The sequence below is a fragment of the Rhinatrema bivittatum genome, chromosome 1, assembly GCF_901001135.1.
Source record: "Rhinatrema bivittatum chromosome 1, aRhiBiv1.1, whole genome shotgun sequence".
In the NCBI taxonomy this organism is placed as follows: domain Eukaryota; kingdom Metazoa; phylum Chordata; class Amphibia; order Gymnophiona; family Rhinatrematidae; genus Rhinatrema; species Rhinatrema bivittatum.
The window spans coordinates 295504643-295521847 of record NC_042615.1 but is presented as its reverse complement, the minus strand read 5'-3'; the positions used below and the strand labels follow the sequence as shown (position 1 = coordinate 295521847).

Sequence of the window (17205 nt, the reverse complement as noted above, 5' to 3'; positions counted from 1 at the left end):
AAAGTCATTTTTCCCCACCGGCCATTTTTTTTGTTATAATAATGAAATTTGCAGGAAAAATAAAATAAAAACTGACAACAAAGATACCTACATACACCAAGCTCTGGCAGGAAGATCATTCATTATCCTTTGATTCAACCCCTCCACATGCCATCATTTTCCCAGCTTTCCACTGAATACCCATGTTTACTCCCTTGCTATTTATCATCAATTCCCCAAACCTTTCTGTGACTGGTAGCTGAAGAACCTAGCCCAGAGTACAGTACTACAACCATGAATCATTTCTGCAGCACTAAGACTGATAGGCATTTCAAGCCTAATTTCCAAAATGTAAATATAAAAAGGTACCAGTTTACAACCAGTGTCCTGATTAGCCAATTTATGAAGAGGCACACTTCCATTATTTCATTTAACAGAAAAATACTCCAAATTTATATCAACATTTGACAACAGAACAAGATTATTTTATTTTAAAAACCAAAGTAGTAATGCAATACGGAACAGGGGCTCTATAAAACTTTTCAGGAAAAACCTTAATACATTCTTCTACAGGAAAACCAAAATTTCAACAGTAGAGATGGATCACGAGCCCTGAATGCCTTTGTCAAAGCACAGGAAACCACAAATCCACACAAAAACATACCCCAGAGATTAAGATTTTTTTTCTTAGCCGACTCTAGATTTTTTTCTATTTTTTGGAATACCCAAAGAAAATCCACTAAATACAAATTTTAGCCAGTCTTTTATTGCAATTTTCAAACTTTCAGTGGTTTAAAAAAAAAAGTTTCCAGTTTTGTATTTTTTTTAAACTAAACAGCAGCTCAACTCTAACTGAAGGTTACGATGTTTGGTTATAAGAAAATGGTTGGCATTTAATCTTCTCTCTCGTTTATTTGTTGGATCGGAAGACGTAGCTGCAGAGGATCACGCAGGCGTCTCAGGTTCTCCTCAGCCTAGCAAAGAAATAAAGAGTGCAGACACACAGCTATTAAAATGCATCATGGCTTATATTATTAAAATTGTATGCAAGTTACTCTGCAGTAACTTTCTTACTTTCAGCATTACTTTTCAACATCTTGAATTTCTGATCCATTTCAGTATTTTCCCATTATTTATATTTTCCTAAATTTAGTGCTTATGAATGAAGACACACTGGCCTGCCCCATAGGAGTCAGAATGGAGTGAGCCACAGGGGTCATGGCCCGACCAAAATCTGACCTCTCACACAAATTGCTGCAGCTATTCAGTGGCAAGAGGAGAAGAGCATTGATATGTGCTGGGCTGCATCCTCCACCTTTGCAGCTCTGGGCATGATTGCTACTTTGAACAGCATGGGACTCTTAAGGTGTAAGGTTCAAAACATCAGCCAGGCCAGGTGGAAAAAGAGGAGGAAGATGCAACCCAAGGTACCGCTGTTCACCTCCTCTTGCTGCTGATCAGCACTGGGGGGGGGGGGGGGGGGGGGAGTGAAGAAATAGCGGGACAGGGAGAGAAAGGGTCTACTGTAGGGCAGGGAGAGTAGGAGGGGTGGAGCTTTGTTGGCTACAGGCCCCCCCCACCCCAACCAAAAGGATTTCCACTGCCTTGCTTTTGTATCTCAACACTGCATTGGAGGGAGAACTAAGGTAGAGAGGGTAATTTGGCCTATCTGCTGAGACTGCTAAGTAGGGTGCCACTTAGTGCCAAATTGCACACATGGCTTTTCATAATGTGGAACCTCTCCACCGGCAACTGGACTGAGATCAGAAGATCATATCTGAACTCAAAACTTGAGTTGGTGCATACCTATCACAGAGTAAATTGACATGCTGAGCAATACTTATTTATATAAAAAAATTGCATAGTCCACGTATTTGGAAGATGTAATAGGGCACACTGACAAACTAGAGTAGCAAATCACCTGGAACAGATGGTATGAATCAGAGTGCTGAAAGAACTGAGAAATGAAATTGTGGATCTGCTATTTGGAATTTGTAAGCTTTCAGTAACATTGTCTATGGTACCAGAAGCCTGGAGATTTGCCAATGTAATGCCAATTTTTAAAAAGGTATCAAGGGGTGATCTAGGAAACTACAGACCAGTGAGTCTGTCACTGTGCCACGCAAAATGGAAGAAACTATCAAAAAGAACAAAATTGCTGAACATATAGATAAGCATAGTTTAATGGGTCAAAGCGAACATGGATTTAACCAAGAGAAGTTTTGTCTCACAAATTTGCTATTTTTTTTTGAGGGTGTAAACAAACATGTCGATAAAGATAAGCCAGCTGATATAGTGCATCTGGATTTAAAGAAAGCATTTGACAAAGTCCCTCATGAGAGACATTTTAGAAAATTTAAAAAGTCATGGGGTGGGGGCAATGTCCTATTGTGGACTGCCAACTGGTTAAAAGATAGAAAACAGAGAGTAGGGCTAAGTGATACATTTTTCCAGTGGAGAAAGATGAATAATTGAGTGCCCGAGGGATCTGTTCTGGGACCACTGCTTTTTAATATATTTATAAACAACCTGGAAATGGGAACAAGTAATGAGCTGATTAAATTTGCCAACACAAAATTATTCAAAGTGGTTAAATCACAAGATGTTTGTGAGAATTTGCAAGAGAACATTGCAAAACTGGGAGACAGTGCAAGCAAATGGAAAATGAAATTTAATGTGGACAAGTGCAAACTGATGTACTTAGGGAAGAGTAACAAATCATGGCTACACAATGCAAGGTTCCACATTAGGTGTCACCATTCACGTAAAGGATCTAGGTGTCGCTGAAAATACGTTGACATTTTCTACTCAGTGTGCAGCAGCAGCAGCCAAGAAAACAAATAGAATGCTAGGGATTTTTAGGAAAGGAATGGAGAATAAAACAGAAAATATCATAATGTCTCTGTATTACTCCATGATGTGACCTTATCTTGAGTACTGTTTGCTGTTCTAGTCATCACATCTCAAGAAAGATAAAGCAGAATTAGAGAAGGTACAGAGAAGAGTGACCAAAAAAAATAAAGGGGATGGAACAATCCCCCTATGAAGAAAGGCTAAAGAGGTTAGGACTTCAGCTTAGAGAAGAGACGGCTGAGGGGAGATATGTTAAATCAGTTGTTTACTCTTTTGAAAAGTACGAAGACTAGGTGACACAATGAAGTTACTAGTACTAATAAGAGAAAATATTTTTTACTCAATGCATAATTAAGCTCTGGAATTCATTGACAGAGGATGTGGTGAAAGCTGTTAGTGTAGCTGCATTTAAAAAAGGTCTGAACAATTTCCTGGAGGAAAAGTCCATTAACCATTATTAAGGTAGAATTGCAGAAATCCACTGCTTATTCTTGGGATAAGTAGCTTGGAATCTATCCAGCAGTTGGAATTCTGTCTGGTACTTGTGACCTGGATTGGCCACTGTTGGAAACAGGATTGTTGGCTTGATGGACCTTTGGTCTGACCCAGTATGGCAAGTCTTATGTTCTTATTTACCAGTCTATCCAGTTATATTAAAAACATCTACAATAATAAAAACAAATATAAAGCAAGACATATTCAACACTACTCTCTGTTTTTCATGATCACTTACATACATACAGCCTAGCCAAAACACAAACCCCCTCAACTACGCAGACATTAGGGAAAAAGCAAAGGACTGCTTCTATGGCAAAGTCCAAAAGCAAAGCACATTCAAGCGGCATTGTCTGAATTATTGAGGCAGCTGCTCACCCTGTAAAAAGGTTGCTAGCAGTAATTTTGTTTTGGGTTTGACAGTGCTTAATTTGATTGTTAATATTACTACCCTTAACATATGCCTTGGGGGTAAGCTGTAGGGGTGTGTATTCGGATTGACCGCATTAGTAAAATGCTACTCATATTTTTTTTTAACTTAAAAAATTGATTCGACATAAACGATCGGATTTCCCACATATCCAACATAGATATGTTGGATATGTGGGAAATTGCGATTGTTGAGCCAAAATAAAAATATAAACCCCCTCACCCTCCTTAATCCCCCCCCCCCCCGACTTACTACAACTCCCTGGTGATGGAGCGAGGACGCCATTTCTGCAATCCTTGGCGAGAAGCATGTGACGTCGGCGGCACGTCGAGTGACGCCGGCGTCACGTGATTCCCGGCGAGTTCGCGCCGGACGGCTCGTTCGGCCCAAAAAGAACTTTTGGCCAGCTTGGGGGGGCCTCCTGACCCCCCCAAGCTGGCCAAAAGTTCTTTTTGGGCCGAACGAGCCGTCCGGCGCGAACTCGCCGGGAATCACGTGACGCCGGCGTCACTCGACGTGCCGCCGACGTCACATGCTTCTCGCCAAGGATTGCAGAAATGACGTCCTCACTCCTCGCTCGATCACCAGGGAGTTGTGGTAAGTCTGGGGGGGGGGGGGATTAAGGAGGGTGAGGGGGTTTAAATTTTTTTTTTGCACATATGTACATATACCCAACTCATTGGATTTTTTTTATGTCCATATTGGCCGCAAGTGGGACCCCCTTTCGGACATAAGAAATATGAACATAAAATTTTGCTCTGCACATCCCTGGTAAGCTGTATAGAGCGGCAGTTACTATTATAAGAAACTTGCTGGGTAGACTGGATGGATCATTTGATCTTTTTCTGCCATCGCTACTATATTAGTATGTTACATATGTAACTTTATTCCAGCAATTATAAATTAAAGACCTGAGGGAACAGAATTATTCAATCCTATAAAAACTGATTTGCCTACTTCTGGCATGCAAAACTGGGCACAGGTACTTGGGAAAAAGGTTTGAACTGTAGCCCTAGTTATCTTCTGTTTTGGATTTTCATTATAATGATTCACAGATTGCTTTAATTCAAGACCTTCTGAAAAGCAATATCTAAAATTATGGAACCCAGCTCCACCATCAACATAAAATACCTATCTCACAGTTTCTTTGTTTCAAGGTTCAAACTGGAAGAAGTATAACAGTGGAGGTTTACTACCATTAATCGGACCAGGATAGTGAAACAGATTGTGAAATGCTAACAGAGATCAGACAGGCTACTACCAAAGAAACACAATAATATGGTTAAATTTCAATTACTCCAATATTGATTAGTATGCCAGCGAGCAACTGGGCCTAGAACAAACTTCAAGGAAGGGTGGGGGCGACTACTTTAGATCTAGTTCTCACTGGAATGCAAGATCTAGTGCAAGAGATAATGGTGAATGAGCCTCTTGGCAATAGTGATCATAATGCAATCAAATTTGAGATAATCAATGGCAGGAAAATAAACTACTGCACGATATAACTTTAAAAAGGAAAACTATGATAAGATGAGGAAACTAGGTTAAAGAAAACTAAAAGAAGTTACTAGGTTTAAAGGCCTGCACAAGGCAAGGAGGCTGTTTGAAAACACCATCTTTGAAACCCAGATAAAATGTATTCCCAAAAAATAAAATGGTCAAAAAAAACCTGTCTGCCAGCATGGTAAAGGTGCTGTGAAAGAGGCCTCAAAACCAAAAAACATCTTTAAAAAAAATGCAAGCAGACTAAATGAAAAAAATAGGAAAGCCCATAAGCACTGAAATTAGATGTAAAACATTAATAAAAGTAGGCCAAGAGAAATTGAGGAGAAACTTTAAGGCCATAACAGAAAAACTAAATGAATTCTTTGCTTCGGTCTTTACCAGTACAGATGTTGAGGAGATACCCATGTCTAAACCATTCTATGTGGGTAACATTTCAGAGAGAGTGCTGATAGAAACCGTTGCATCAGCTGATAGGTAAGCAGGACTTGCAATATTGGCTTGTTAAGAAAAGTGTGCATTTAAAACTTGAAAAAGGGTTACAGTTATTCTGTGTGTTTTAAGAGCCTGCAAAAAAAAAACTATTCTTTTTTGCTGTGGGAAGGTGTGAGAGCAGTTTCCTGGAGAAGTAATCAACAGTGCTTAATTTTCCTAGCCACCCATCACACAATTTCATATAACGTTGGATAGTTAGGAAAGAAAGTTTTCCCATTAAAAATAAATTAGGGATTTACACCAGCAAATGAGTAATTAACCCTGGCCTGGGCAATTAATCAACTATAGCTCTATTCTAGATCACTGACAAATAGGAGAGCAGTAAATCACCTGGACCGGATGGTATACACCCCAGGGTTCTGAAGGAACTAAAAAATGAAATTTCAGAACTATTAGTTAAAATCTGTAACCTATCATAATTTTATTTAACACATTTTTCCATACCGGTATATGGACATAACTTTCACATCAGTTTACAACTTAGACATAAAAATACATTATATCATATAAAATAAAAATATACATACATCCCTAATCATTAAAATCATCCATTGTACCTGAAGACTGGAGGGTGATTAATGTAACCCCAAAATTTAAAAAGGGCTTCAGGGGCGATCCGGGAAACTACAGACCGGTTAGCCTGACTTCAGTGCCAGGAAAAATAGTGGAAAGTGTTCTAAAGATCAAAATCACAGAACATATAGAAAGACATGGTTTAATGGAACAAAGTCAGCATGGCTTTACCCAAGGCAAGTCTCACCTCAGAAATCTGCTTCACTTTTTTGAAGGGGTTAATAAACATGTAGATATAGGTGGACTGGTGAATGTAGTGCATTTGGATTTTCAGAAGGCATTTGATAAAGTTCCTCATGAGAGGCTTCTAAGAAAAGTAAAAAGTCATGGGATAGGTGGTGATTTCCTTTCGTGGATTACAAACTGGTTAAAAGACAGGAAACAGAGTAGGAGTAAATGAACAATTTTCTCAGTGAAAAAGGGTATACAGTGGAGTGCCTCAAGGATGTGTACTAGGACCCGTGCTTTTCAATATATTTATAAATGATCTGGAAAGGAATATGACAAGTGAGATAATCAAATTTGTAGATGATACAAAATTATTCAGAGTAGTTAAATCACAAGCAGATTGTGATAAATTGCAGTAGGACCTTGTGAGACTGGAAAACTGGGCATCCAAATGGCAGATGAAATTTAATGTGGATAAGTGCAAGGTACTGCTGTAGTTACATGTTAGGTTCCATATTAGGAGCTACTGCCCAGGAAAGATCAGGGTGTCATAGTGGATAATACTCCGAAATCGTCGGCTCAGTGTGTGTGGCAGTCAAAAAAGCTAACAGGATGTTAGGAATTATTAGGACGGGAATGGTGAATAAAACTGAGGATGTCATAATGTCTCTGTATCACTCCATGGTGAGACCGCACCTTGAATACTATCTCTCAAGAAAAATGTAGTTGTGATGGAGAAGGTACAGAGAAGGGCGACCAAAATGATAAAAGGGATGAAACTGTTCCCCTATGAGGAAAGGCTAAAGAGGTTAGGGCTATTCAGCTTGGAGAAGTGACGGCTGAGGGGGGATATGATAGAGGTCTTTAAAATCATGAGAGGTCTAGAATGGGTAAATGTGAATCAGTTATTTACTCTTTCGGATAATAGAAAGACTAGGGGGCACTCCATGAAGTTAGCATGTAGCATATTTAAAACTATTTAGAGAAAATTCTTTTTCACTCAACGCACAATTAAACTCTGGAATTTGTTGCCAGGGGATGTGGTTAGTGCAGCTAGTCTAGCTGGGTTTTAAAAAGGGTTGGATAAGTTCTTGGAGGAGAAGTCCATTACCTGCTATCAAGTTGACTTAGAAAAGTGTCACTGCTATTACTAGCAGTGGGATATACTTAGTTTTTGGTTACTTGCCAGGTACTTGTAGCCTGGATTGACCACTTTTGGAAACAGGATGCTGGGCTGACCCAATATGGCAATTTCTTGTGTTCTAAGTCCCTTAAATTTATGAAGGTATTTGAAATTGGATTAAGGTTCACCTCTCCTTATACAACTTTAAAAAACTAACAGCTCAACAAAGTTAAGATGCAGACAGCAATCCTACAGTAGAATGGGGATCATCCAATCTTTTGCACTGAATGCCACATGTATGATTATAAAGCTATTGAGTGGTTGTACAAGTCTACACACTGAAAAAGAACACTTACCTCTCAGAGAAAAAGTCTGATCTCTGGAGGTAAAGTGGCAGACCTGGAGAACGGAGGCAGACAGAAGAGGACACTTTCAGAGACATATTAGAGTGGACCCACCTCCAGTCTGGCAGCCCCTGGCTCCTTTAGAGCATCAAGGTTACCTGGAAGAAAAGTGTCACCTTAGTGTGGCAGGAAGTAATCCTGTAGCTAGAACCTGCCTTCCAGCTGATGCATTATGCTCTTGCACCATGGATGACTTTCCAGGGCCATATGACCAGGAGGAAAGAGTTAGGATTGCCATTGTAGTTGGCTATCAATCATTAGGAATAGAGATAGCTGGATGGTTGGTGGGGGGGCGTGTGGATTGCTTGGTAATGTGTCTGCCTGGTGAGAAGGTAGCAGACTTTATGCATTGCCTAAGATAGGATTTTCGAGCGTGGTGGGGAGGACCCAGCTATTGTGGTACATGTGAGTTCCAAAATCTTGCAGGAAGCCAAGTTTAGAGACTTTTAGATAGGATACAATTCCAGAACCTCCAAGATTGCATTCTTAGAAATGCTGTCTATTCCACACCCAGGACCCCAAATGCAGGCTGAGATAATAGGGCAGGAAAGAGTGCTTTAGCTTTGTTAGGAACTGGGGAACCTATTCTACCGGTGTGATATGTCCGAGGAACATCGGTATAGAAAAACAAACATAAATAAATAAATAGGATGGCATCCACTTAATCAGGGTAGAACCCAGCTATTGGCACCAACATATGTTATTTAAATTAAATCATGGTGGAAGCCAGATAACCTCTCAGAAGCAAATGGTTTGGATAGAGGTACCTTCTAAGGATGCTGGCTTAACAGGGAATTTAGAATATCCTGATAGAGAGGTTGTGGTAAAAGCTGAAGTAGCCCAGGTGAAATTATATAAAGAGCTAACAAATATTAAAAATTCTAAATTACCTGTGTCGACTGCCAATAAGCAGGTTATGAATAAAATTTAAAAAAACCAAACCAAAACACACTTTGAGCCATCTGTATGCAGATGCCTGAAAACTTAGATTGGAGAGTTAGAACATATGGCACTTAATGAAGATATAGGCATATTAAGCCTCTCAGAAACCTGAGGGAAGGAGAATAACCATTGAGACACTGTAATGCCAAAGTACAAATTATATCAACATGATAGGACAAATAAAATTGGTAGAGGGGAGGAACTATAAGTCAGAGTTTCCCAACCCTCTCCTGGAGACACACCTAACCAGATTTTCAAGCTATCCATGATGAATATGCATGAGATTGATTTTCATATCCTGGGTCTCCAATGTATCCAAATCTATCTCATGCATATTCGTTGTGAAAATCCTAAAAACCTGACTGGCTAGGTGTGCCTCCAGGAGAAGGTAAGGAAAAACTATTATAAGTGAAAAATAGCAGAGTTAAGCAAGACAGAAGTCCTGCAGGAAACAAAATATGCTGTAGAATATTTACGGATTGAAATTCTATGCATGACAGGAACAGTACAGCAGTGGAGAAACTACTTATCTGATAATTTCATTTTCCTTAGTGTAGAGAGATGGACTCAGGACCAGTGGGTTATGTGCGCTTCTGCTAGCAGATGGGAGACGGAATCAGATTTCAAAGCTGACATCACTCTAGATATACCCCTGCAGTGACCTCAGCTCTTCAGTATTCTCTTCGAAAAGCCACTGTAGATATATCTTGCTTAATTAACTTGATTAAATTTGAACTGGTTCAACTGATTTCAAAAAACTGGAGACTGCCAGGGCACTCAACCAATTAACATCGACACCAGACAAGCTGTGGGTGTCTTGAACTAGGGGTAGGCAGCGGCTTACCCGTATTTGCTTAGTTTCGAGGTTTGTTTTCAGAGGTTCTCCTTTTCTGGGGCAGCCGTGGGTTGAATGCTGAGTGCATCTGTCTACACTAAGGAAAACTAAATTATCAGGGAAGTAATTTCTCCATTTCCTAGCGTGTAGCCAGATGGACTCAGGACCAGCGGGATGTACAAAAGCTATTTCCGGACAGGGCTGGAGGCTGCCCGTGGCCCACTTAGTACTGCCCTTGCAAAGGCTGCGTCTTCTCGGGCTTGAACATCCAGGCAGTACAACCTGGAGATGTGTATGGAGGACCACGTTGCCGCCCGACAGACCTTGCTGGGCAACAGAAGCTTTGTTTCTGCCCAAGAAACTGCCTGTGCCCTCGTAGAATGAGCCTTAACCTGTAGTGGAAAGGGCTTTCTTGCCTCTATGTAGGCTGCCTTGATTACTTCTTTGATCCAGCGGGCTATGGTAGTCTGTGAGGCCGCTTCTCCTTGCTTCTTCCCGCTGTGAACGAACGAACACGCGATCCATTTTGTGCACAGGTTCTGATCTTTCAGGTATCGCACCAGGAGTCTGATGACATTTAGATGGCGAAGAAGGCGTGAGTCTTCAGACTCTTTATGTTCATCCAGAGATGGCAGGGAGATGGCCTGGTTCAAATGAAAATCGGAGACCACTTTCGGTAGGAAGGAGGGGACGGTGCGCAGCTGTATGGTTCCAGGAGTGAACCTAAGGAACAATTCCCAACAGGATAGTGCCTGTAGTTCGGAGATGTGACGAGTTGAACACATTGCCACCAGGAATACTATCTTCAATGTTAAGAGGTGTAGTGACAGACCGCGTTGAGATTCCATAGGGGCACCGGCCACTTTAGGGGTGGCCGGAGGTGTTTAACCCTTTCAGGAAGCGGGACAAATCCAGATGAGTTGATAGAATCACCTTCAAAGTCCTATCTCTAATACATAAGACCCTATACACTGAGAACATGAACTGGCTCAATAACGCCATACAGTTCCGCAAACACTCCAGAACCCCCAGACCGCAACACGCAGCTACACTCCAATTACCCCCTCACAAAACTACCAGACTCGACACAACCAGAAAACGTGCCTTTGCCTTAGCTGGCCCCTCCTGCTGGAACAGTTTGCCACCTGACCTTCGTCAGGAACTATGCCCAAAAAAATTCAAGCAGAAACTTAAAACATGGTTATTCTTAAAAGCCTTCACATAAAGCAACCACCTTCACTTCCAGCTACTCCCCCCTTGCTTCTCCCTGAGACCAAACTTATGTAAATTTGTAATTATGCATTATCCTTCGAGTTACATAAAGTACACCTCTCTAATATCTCTATAAAGTTGATGCCTAGTAATCTATTATAACTAATTTATTTAATGTATTTATCATATGTATTAACGTTAATATATTCTTCTTAATTCTTCCTTTTATTTTCCCTCTCCCTCCCCTTCCCTGTTTGCATTCCCTTATCCAATTTTTCCTTGTTATAATCTCCTAATGTCCTTTCTAAGTTGAATATTAATTGTAAAGCACTGCCGCTATTTTCTATCTGTTCCAGCGCTGCTGCTAAAGTTTTGTTGAATGTACACCGACATGATGTTACTAAACGAATGTCGGTATATAAAGAACCTCAAATAAATAAATAAATAAATACCATCCACTTCAGCTCTGAAGCAGGACAGTGCGGCTACTTGGACCTTGAAGGAGTTGAGTGACAACCCCTTCTTCATACCGTCCTGTAGGAACTCCAAAATCATGGGGATCTTGACCGTCTGCGGGTGTATCCCATGGTCCTCGCACCAGGCTTCGAATACTCTCCAGATCCGTATGTATGAGAGGGATGTGGAGAACTTGTGCGCGCGGAGTAGGGTGTCAATCAAGGCCTTTGAGTAACTGCACTTTTATTTATTTATTTTATTTTATATAACGGCAACCGTTTGCACATCGTGCCGGTTTACAAGTAACTTACAAAAGATATATAGGCATAGCCTTTACAGAGAACGGTATATAACAAACGCAGTAACAGAAAAATTAACTAAATAACTAGGGGAGGGATGGAGGGGGGTAGTCGAGACAAAAGAGGGGGCAGGGGGAGGGTGCAAACAGATACATAGGGATAAGATATGAATAGGGATTCGAGGTAGAAATATGTACACTGGTTATATACAAAAATTGTATGAATCTTTAGAGGGGGAGGGTGTAGGTCCTGAACGGGGGGTGTTGGAGAGAGATGATGGTTGGGCTAGCGTGTTAGTTGGTGAAGATGATGAAGAATGGGGGTATGCTTGGAGGAAAAGCCAAGTTTTGAGTTTTTTTTGAAAGTAGGTGTGGAGGTTTCGGTACGTAGGTCAAGAGGCATAGAGTTCCAGAGGGAGGGGCCTGCAAGGGAAAGGGCTCTATTGGTGGTGGAGATGAGTCTAGTGGATTTTATGGAAGGAGGGATAAGAGTTCCACGGAGGGAAGCACGGGTGGGTCTTGTGGAGGTACGAGGGAGGAAGGGTGGGTTTAGCCAGTTGTAGTGTTCGTTAGTAATACTTTTGTGGATGAGGGTAAGGGTCTTGTAAATAATTCGTGAGTGAATGGGAAGCCAGTGGAGATCAATGAGGGTGGGAGTGATGTGGTCTTTCTTATTAACATTGCTGAGGATGCGTGCAGTAGCATTTTGGAGGAGTTGTAGAGGTTTGATGTGGGTAGAAGGGAGTCCAAGTAGGAGAACGTTACAGTAGTCAATTTTCGAAAAAATTATGGATTGGAGTACCGTACGGAAATCGGAAAAGTAGAGAAGGGGTGAGTCCCCTCAAGGGCCAGACCGTAAGAGAATCAAGATGATCTAGGTGAAGAATGTGGCCCTGCCGGAGAAAGTCCCTGTGTGGAGGTAGGCACAGAGGGTTCCCCACAAGGAGTCTTTGCATGTATGCATACCATGGACGCTTTGGCCAATCCAGGGCCACTAGTAGAACTAGTCCCCTGTGATGTTCTATCCTGCAGATGACCTTGCCCAGTAGTGGCCATGGGGGGGAAGGTGTACAGTAAGACTTCCTCTGGCCAAGTCTGGACAAGAGAATTGATCCCTTAGGAGTGTGGCACTCGTCTGCGGCTGAAGAACCTGGGTACTTGGGCACTGAGATGGGTGGCCAGTAGATCCATGGCTAGAAGGCCCCAGCAATTTACTATCAGCTGGAAGGCTGTGGTCGACAGTGTCCATTCCCCCGGGTCCAGGCACTCTCTGCTAAGGACGTCTGCTGAGATGTTCTTTTCCTGCGATGTGGGAGGCCGAGATCCCTTGTAGTATTATCTCTGCCCATGCCAAGAGAGGGTCTCTCTCCAAAGACACCTGCTGGCTCCTGGTTCTTCCCTGCCAGTTGATGTAAGCCACTATTGTAGCGTTGTCCAACATTACTCAAATTGCTTTGCCTCATGATCTGTGGCTGTTTCGCAGGCATGCTAGTCTGACTGCTCGAGCTTCCAGGCAGTTTATGTTCCATTCCGCCTCTTCCTTGTTCCATTGTCCCTGGGCAGTCAGCTCCTGACAGTGGGCTCCCCACCCTCACAGGCTTGCATCCATGGTGAGCAAGATCCAGTTCGGTGGGGATAGGCTTACTCCTCTGCTTAGGTGGTCTTCCTGTAGCCACCCCTGGAGCTGAGAACGTACCTCTGCTGGTAGTTAGAGGCGAATTGAGTAGTCCTGAGACAATGGGTTCCATCGCTGGAGTGGTCGCATGTGGGCCCTTGCCCATGGGACAACCTCCAGGGTTGATGCCATAAGGCAGAGAACTTGAAGATCGTCCCATACCTTGGGGCGTGCATTGGTCATCAGTCGACATATGTTTTCCATCAGTTTCCTTCTCCTCAGGAGAGGGAGGAAAATTTTGTTCTGTTTGGTGTCGAAACGTACCCCCAGATACTCTAGAGTTTGAGAGGGCTGCAGACGCCAACCGAGTTCCTGCAGTAGGCTCTTGACTCTGCTGGTCACCTGCCGGCTCTCTTTTGAAGACTTTGCCCTGATCAGCCAGTTGTCCAGGTAAGGGTGTACCAAGATCCCTTCCTTCCTCAGTGTTGCTGTCACGACCACCATAATTTTGGAGAATGTTCTGGGGGCGGTTGCTAGGCCGAAAGGTAGCGCTCTGAAGTGGTAATGGTGACCCAGTATCACAAAGCATAGAAAACGCTGGTGATCCTGATGGACTGGAATGTGAAGGTAGGCTTCGGAGAGGTTTTTTTTTTCTAATTTCCTCATTTTATCATAGTCTCCCTTTTTACAAGTTAAATGGTTTTTCCATAGTTTTTCTAAATGGCCTCCATCCAGTGACTGTCAAATTTGATTGCATTATGATCAATATTTCGAAGTGGCTCCACCATCGTTACTCCTTGTACCATGTCCTGCATCCCAGTGAGGATAGATCCAAAATAGCTCCCCGTCTCTTCCAAAACCAGCTGCTTCATGAAGCAGTCGTCATGGTATCTGGAAACTGCCTCCCCAGCATGTCCTAATGAAATATTTACCTAATCAATACTGGGGTAATTGAAATCTTCTTTACCATATTGGGTCTATAATTTAAATCTCTCATTGTTAGTGTTGCCAGTTTTATTTGCCTTTCTAATTTCTGTTAAAAACATAAGAAATTGCCATGCTGGGTCAGACCAAGGGTCCATCAAGCCCAGCATCCTGTTTCCAACAGAGGCTAAACCAGGCCACAAGAACCTGGCAATTACCCAAACACTAAGAAGATCCCATGCTAACCTTTGTGCTCCTTATATCATAACTGTATGTATATGTTTTGGTTAACAATCTAATCTTTATTAATGTTTATTTTTTGCACTGTTTAAAAAAAAAAGTATTTCGTTACAGATGTTTAAATGTATTAGACTAAGGAATTTTACTTCCTGCTTATTGAGTTTTATTGTAAACCGGTTTGATATGCATTTTATGCAGGAAAATCAGTATAGAAAAACTAAAAATAAATAAATAAAATGCTACTGATGCAATTAATAGCAGTGGCTATTCCCTAAGTAAACTTGATTAATAGCAGTTAATGGACTTCTCCTCCAAGAACTTATCCAAACCTTTTTGAACCCAGCTACACTAACTGCACTAACCATATCCTCTGGCAACAAATTCCAGAGCTTTATTGTGCATTGAGTGAAAAATAATTTTCTCCAATTAGTCTTAAATGTGCTACTTGCTAACTTCATGGAATGCCCCCTAGTCCTTCTATTATTCGAAAGTGTAAATAACAGATTCACACTTACTCGTTCAAGACCTCTCATGATCTTAAAGACCTCTATCATATCTCACCTCAGCCGTCTCTTCTCCAAGCTGAACAGCCCTAACCCGTTCAGCCTTTCCTCATAGGGGAGCTGTTCCATCCCCTTTATCTAGCATTCTGGTTGCCCTTCTTTGTACCTTCTCCATTGCAACAATATATGAATGATCATGAAAGGAATACAAAAAGCACCGGTCCAAGTACAGACCCCTGAGGCACTCCACTGTTTACCTTTTTCCACTGAGGAAATTGAACATTTAATCCTACTCTGTTTCCTGTCTTTTAACCAGTTTGTAATCCACAAAAGGACAACACCTCCTATCCCATGACCTTTTAGTTTTCTTAGAAGCCTCTCAAGAGGGACTTTGTCAAATGCCTTCTGAAAATCCAAATACACTACATCTACCTGTTCACCTTTATCCACATGCTTATTAACTCCTTCAAAAAAATGAAGCCAATTTGTTATTCAAGACTTCCCTTGGGTAAATCCATGTTGACTTTGTTCCATTAAACCAGGTCTTTCTATATGCTCTACAATTTTGATCTTGAGAATAGTTTCCACTATTTTTCCCGGCACTGAAGTCAGGCTCACTGGTCTATAGTTACCTGGATCGTCCCTGGAGCCCTTTTTAAATATTGGGGTTACATTGGCCACCCTCCAGTCTTCAGGAACAATGGATGATTTTAATGATAGGTTACAAATTTTAACTAATAGATCAGAAATTTCATTTTTTAGCTCCTTCAGTACCCTAGGATGCATACCATCCTGTCCAGGTGATTTGCTACTCTCCATCTGGCCTACTACATCTTCCAGGTTCACAGTGATTTGGTTCAGTTCGTCTGACTCATCACCCCTGAAAACCATCTCCGGAGCTGGTATCTCCCCAACATCCTCATTAGTAAACACGGAAGCAAAGAATTAGTTTAGTCTTTCTGCAATGGCCTTATCTTCCCTAAGAGCCCCTTTAAACCCTCGGTCATCTAATGGTCCAACCGACTCCCTCACAGTTTTCTTGCTTCGGATATATTTTTAAAAGTTTTTATTATGAGTTTTTGCCTCTATGGCCAACTTCATTTCAAATTCTCTCTTTGCCTGTCTTATCAATGTTTTACACTTAACTTGACAATGCTTATGTTTTATCCTATTTTCTTCAGATGGATCCTTCTTCCAATTTTTGAAAGATTTTTTTGGCTAAAATAGCCTCTTTCACTTCACCTTTTAACCATGGTGGTAATCGTTTTGCCTTCCTTCCACCTTTCTTAATGTGTGGAATACATATGGACTGCGCCTCTATGATTGTATTTTAAACAATGTCCATGCATGTTGAACACTCTTAACCTTTGCAGCTGCACCTTTCAGTTTTTTTCTAACTACTTTCCTCATGTTATCAAAGTTTCCCTTTTGAAAGTTTAGTGTTAGAGCTGTAGATTTACTTAGTCCCCCTTCCAGTTATTAGTTTAAATTTGATCATGTTATGATCACTGTTGCTAAGTGGCCCCACTACCATTACCTCTCTCACCAAACCCTGCGTTCCAGAAATGACCATCTACGTTATGGGATGTGCCAGATTCTTGTGATTTGGACCGGCCACTGTCGGAGAGGGGATGTTGAGCTCAATGAGCCTTGGTATGACCCAGCATAGTATTTCTTCTGTTCTTAGTCCCACAGACTAGGCGAGAAGTATCTCAGATGCACTAAAAAAGTTAAGATGGGACTTGAGGAGAATTTTAGGGCAGACTAACTTGCAATAGCACAGCGTGTCCTTCCAAAATTTGATTCCTGAGGTGCTCCCTGGGAATTAATATTCCTACTGAAATACAACCACTGGTATAATGAAAGCTTTCCTGTGTAAGTTTTATAGGGTAAGGCACTTCGTAACCCAATCAACTAAAAGTGGCTTCCTTTGTGTGATGCACCCACCTGTATGTTTGTTTTTGAACATTGTGCTTTGGTGTTGGCATCGGCACTGGAGTCCAAGTTCCTTCGTTTTTCTGTTATATACTGTAACTGAGAGCTTAACTGGCAGACTCAACACAAAAGACCCAGAGCTGAGTGAGGCATGAGACCTGGTTCTGCCACTCACTCTCTGGAGGAGATCCCTCTCCAGAGCAGTGGATTTTATCTACTCTG

The 17205-nt window shown here is 41.7% G+C and overlaps 1 protein-coding gene across 4 annotated transcripts in view; it reads right to left on the bottom strand.

Annotated features, from left to right (window-relative positions):
* Positions 1-725: 725 nt before the first annotated feature.
* Positions 726-17205, bottom strand: part of MCUB (mitochondrial calcium uniporter dominant negative beta subunit) — a 187048-nt gene continuing 170568 nt past the window's right edge. For all 4 annotated transcript variants that reach the window (XM_029596603.1, XM_029596610.1, XM_029596582.1 and 1 more), the window contains one exon: positions 726-953. In XM_029596603.1, the coding sequence (XP_029452463.1) occupies positions 873-953 (81 nt within the window). In that variant the 3' untranslated portion in view covers positions 726-872. The remainder of the gene's footprint in view (positions 954-17205) is intronic.